The 3,767-nt window shown below is 38.6% G+C and overlaps 1 protein-coding gene across 1 annotated transcript; it reads left to right on the top strand.

The window, feature by feature from the left end:
- Window positions 1-1,296: 1,296 nt before the first annotated feature.
- On the top strand, window positions 1,297-3,743 carry LOC103521638 (methylcrotonoyl-CoA carboxylase beta chain, mitochondrial-like; the record flags this gene model as incomplete). Its single annotated transcript, XM_008486750.1, has 2 exons — window positions 1,297-1,529; window positions 3,584-3,743. Coding segments are annotated over exons 1-2 (393 nt in total), but the record flags the coding sequence as incomplete, so codon positions are not given.
- Window positions 3,744-3,767: the final 24 nt, after the last annotated feature.

Genomic DNA, 3,767 nt, shown 5'->3' with positions numbered 1-3,767 from the left:
TCAAGACAAAGAGGATCTAAAATAAAATTGTTTTCCATTGAAACAAAGGTCTGAGGTTTGGTGGAAAGAAGAAAGCTATTATGGAGAAATCGTTAGTCAGATGAGAATTAATTGCGTTGAATGATTTCAATTTTAATTAAATTTAGCTAATCATAAAGAAAAAAATCTAAATGATTCTTTTAAAGACTAGATACCCTCGGTCTAATGAAATCTCTTTTCGCCAGCCTGCTTTGTGAGATTTTGAGCGCTAGGTCGCTTTCTGCGAAAATAGCAGTATTTAGGTATTTACGAGTAGCTGTATTAGTTTGGAAACAAAAAATTACCATATTGAAAAGAGTAAACATTTCAGTCTCTTTGTCAGAATTTCACATTATTTACATACTACCTAGGTAAGTAAGCTACCTACCTACATATTGCAATTTTCACTATCGTCTTCCACACATCAGTGCCTTGTGACGAATCAAGATTCAAGAATAAAAGAAAACTTTGCAAGAAAAACGAAGACAAAAGAAATTCGAAGATATGATCCCGTTGTTAAATGTTACTTGACTTGTGAAAAAAGATAGACAAAGGGAACGAAAGTATAGGAAGTGAAGAATAGAGAAGAAAGCGAGAACAAGATAGCTACGTTAAGATAAGAACATAATGAAACGGAAATGAAATTACATACATAGGTACTGATTTTCTCTAATCACGATCGAATAAACTACGGGCTAAAAAATTTCCGGAGGGACGGGCCCAGCTTGTTGTTTCCCCTTTTCTTCTCTTTGTTCTCACTCTACTCCTCCTTTTCTACCATCTCTTTCTCCCTTGTTTCTCTTCCTTCTTCTTCTCTCCCTTCTTTTTCTTATCCAGGGTTTATACGCGACCTGGAAAAACTGGAAAACCTGGAAAAGTCATGGAATCCGAAAATTGGCCAAAAAGTCATGGAAAATGGTGAAAATATAAAGGAAACCTGGAAAAGTCATGGCATTTGTCAGCCGGTCAAAAATTAAAAATGTTCATATTAAATATCAAGTTTTTTTCGAAAAACGACCTGCGGCGCATTCCCCCTCACGTTCTACACTTTGAGAGACGCTACTCTAAGCTTGTCAAAGATGATAATATTAGAAGCTTCAAGGTCCACGGGTATTTATTAAGTATGTAGGTAGGAAGTATTGATTTATCCGGGCGGCGCTTCCAACTCTTGACGTTCGCGCACCTCCCAGCACGCTTGGTTTTCGCCGTAGTGAAGCTTCGGGGCAAACAGCTAGTAACAATACTTTTCGTGTTCTTCCTCAGCAAAATCACGACGACATGGTTCAGCTTGTTGAAAATTTAAAATCAAACGTGCGAAAAATCGTGCAAGGGGATGCCAGAAGTCAGGAGAAGCATTTGAAGAAGGGAAAAATGTTGGTTCGAGATCGCATTGATGCACTGATAGACCCCGGATCCCCCTTCCTGGAACTTTCACAGCTAGCGGCCCACCAAATGTACGAGAATCAAAGTCCAAGTGCCGGGATCATCACTGGAATAGGCACCATTCATGGGTAAATGATAAACTGGGGTTGATCTGTATTTTTAGCTAAATTCCCATTTTTACGTCCTTCCTTTATTATTACAAAAGTAATAAAAAGGTATAAGGGACGGACTATTGTATTCGCTTCGGTGTCGTCTGTCTGTCACTCTGTCTGTCCCCAATTCCCCATAGAAGGACTTACAATAGTAATAAAAAGGTACAAGGGACGGACTATTGTATTCGCTTCGGTGTCGTCTGTCTGACTGCCTGTCACTCTATCTGTCCCCATAGAAGGATTTATCCAAACCTAGTCGACCTATATATCAAATTGAAGGTCTTTATACCAGGAACACGAAAATGGTGGTGCAAATTTTGTCCAGAGAACCATAAAGCCAAAAAACCAAAAAAACTGGTTTTTGGGGGATTTTTTTTTCACATTTTCTCACACAAATGAACTCAAAGCGAGAAAGTTTTAGATAACACTTCAGTCGTTATTTGAAGACCGGTTTTAGCGTCACCTATGTTAAGCATTAACTGAATAGGTATTTTAGTAAAAAAAAAAACTGTAAAACAATTTGTGCTGCACGTTGAACGTGTGGCCTTGATGGGTGACAGGAAAAAAATATTAACTTTGGGACAACTTTTTTTTTAGAATATTTTTATATCCACCCTTTTGTGGGTATAAAAGACAGACGAACTGTAAAACAATTTGTGCTGCACGTTGAACGTGTGGCCTTGATGGGTGACAGGAAAAAAATATTAACTTTGGGACAACTTTTTTTTAGAATATTTTTATATCCACCCTTTTGTGGGCATAAAAGACAGACGAAAAAAAAAGACAATATTATGAGTATGACATAAACACATGTCATATCATGTAGGTACTAAAAAGCGTACAAAGAGCGACAAATGTTTTCAAAGTGAGTAGGAACTTGCTCTGATGTCTCAACTTTCTCCAAAGTTTTCCCAAAAATTCTAATCATGTAGTACAAGGCCGTATCCAGGATTTTGTCGAGGGGGGGGTGGGTCGAACAGTGATGTCCCGAGAGGAGGGGTGTTCCAAATTTTCGGATTCTCGCCTACAGTAAAGGAGAAAACTGACTCTTGGGGGTGCTAAATACGGCCTTGCTGTAGTACTTACTTAATGAAGCTAACGAAATGCCTTCAAGTAATGCAACACTCTGCCTTGGCAGTGTAGAGCATCCTACTAACAAAAAGCTTTTCGCCAGCCTGCTTTGTGAGATTTTGAGCGCTAGGTCGCTTTCTGCGAAAATAGCAGTATTTAGGTATTTACGAGTAGCTGTATACCTAAGTTTGGAAATAATAAATTACCATACTGAAAGAAGTAAACATTTCAGTCTCTTTGTCAGAATTTCACATTATGTACATACTACCTAGGTAAGTAAGCTACCTGACTTGGACTTGAACCACCAACCTCCAGATCCAAAGTCCAACGCGTTAACAACTGCACCACTGAGGTTGGTTACATATTGCAATTTTCACTATCGTCTTCCACACATCAGTGCCTTGTGATTCAAGAATAAAATAAACTTACTTAATGAAGCTAACGAAATGCCTTGAAGTAATGCCACACTCTGCCTTGGCAGTGTAGCCTACTAACAAAAAGAACTTACTTAATGAAGCTAACGAAATGCCTTGAAGTAATGCCACACTCTGCCTTGGCAGTGTAGCCTACTAACAAAAAGAAAAAAAAAAGCTGACGAAAAAATGCTATACGTATATTTACGTAATGGAAAAATGTAATGAACGATTTATTATAATCATGGTGGATTTCAGTTTCACCAACCTTCTTTCCAGCCTCAAACAGCCTGTTAGCTTAACAGGAGTTCTAATGACTGAATAGATATTGTACGTAATGGAAAAATGTAATGAACGATTTATTATAATCATGGTGGATTTCACCAACCTTCTTTCCAGCCTCAAACAGCCTGTTAGCTTAACAGGAGTTCTAATGACTGAATAGATATTGGTGAAATCCGACATCAGATGGCCATTTCGCCAATTATAACATCATCAGTGAAATAATGACAAAGGTGGTAATCCTAATCCACGTGTTTTCAACAGAACTGAATGCATGATCGTCGCAAACGATGCAACCGTCAAGGGTGGAACTTACTATCCAATGACAGCCAAGAAACATCTGCGAGCTCAAGAAATTGCCAATGAAAACCACCTGCCTTGCATCTATCTCGTGGACTCAGGAGGAGCCAATCTCCAATACCAGGCTGAAACTTTTCCGGACAAAAAC

Source organism: Diaphorina citri, unplaced genomic scaffold (genome assembly GCF_000475195.1).
Source record: "Diaphorina citri unplaced genomic scaffold, Diaci psyllid genome assembly version 1.1 scaffold5628, whole genome shotgun sequence".
Lineage (NCBI taxonomy): Eukaryota > Metazoa > Arthropoda > Insecta > Hemiptera > Psyllidae > Diaphorina > Diaphorina citri.
This window is presented reverse-complemented; position numbering and strand designations above follow the sequence as displayed.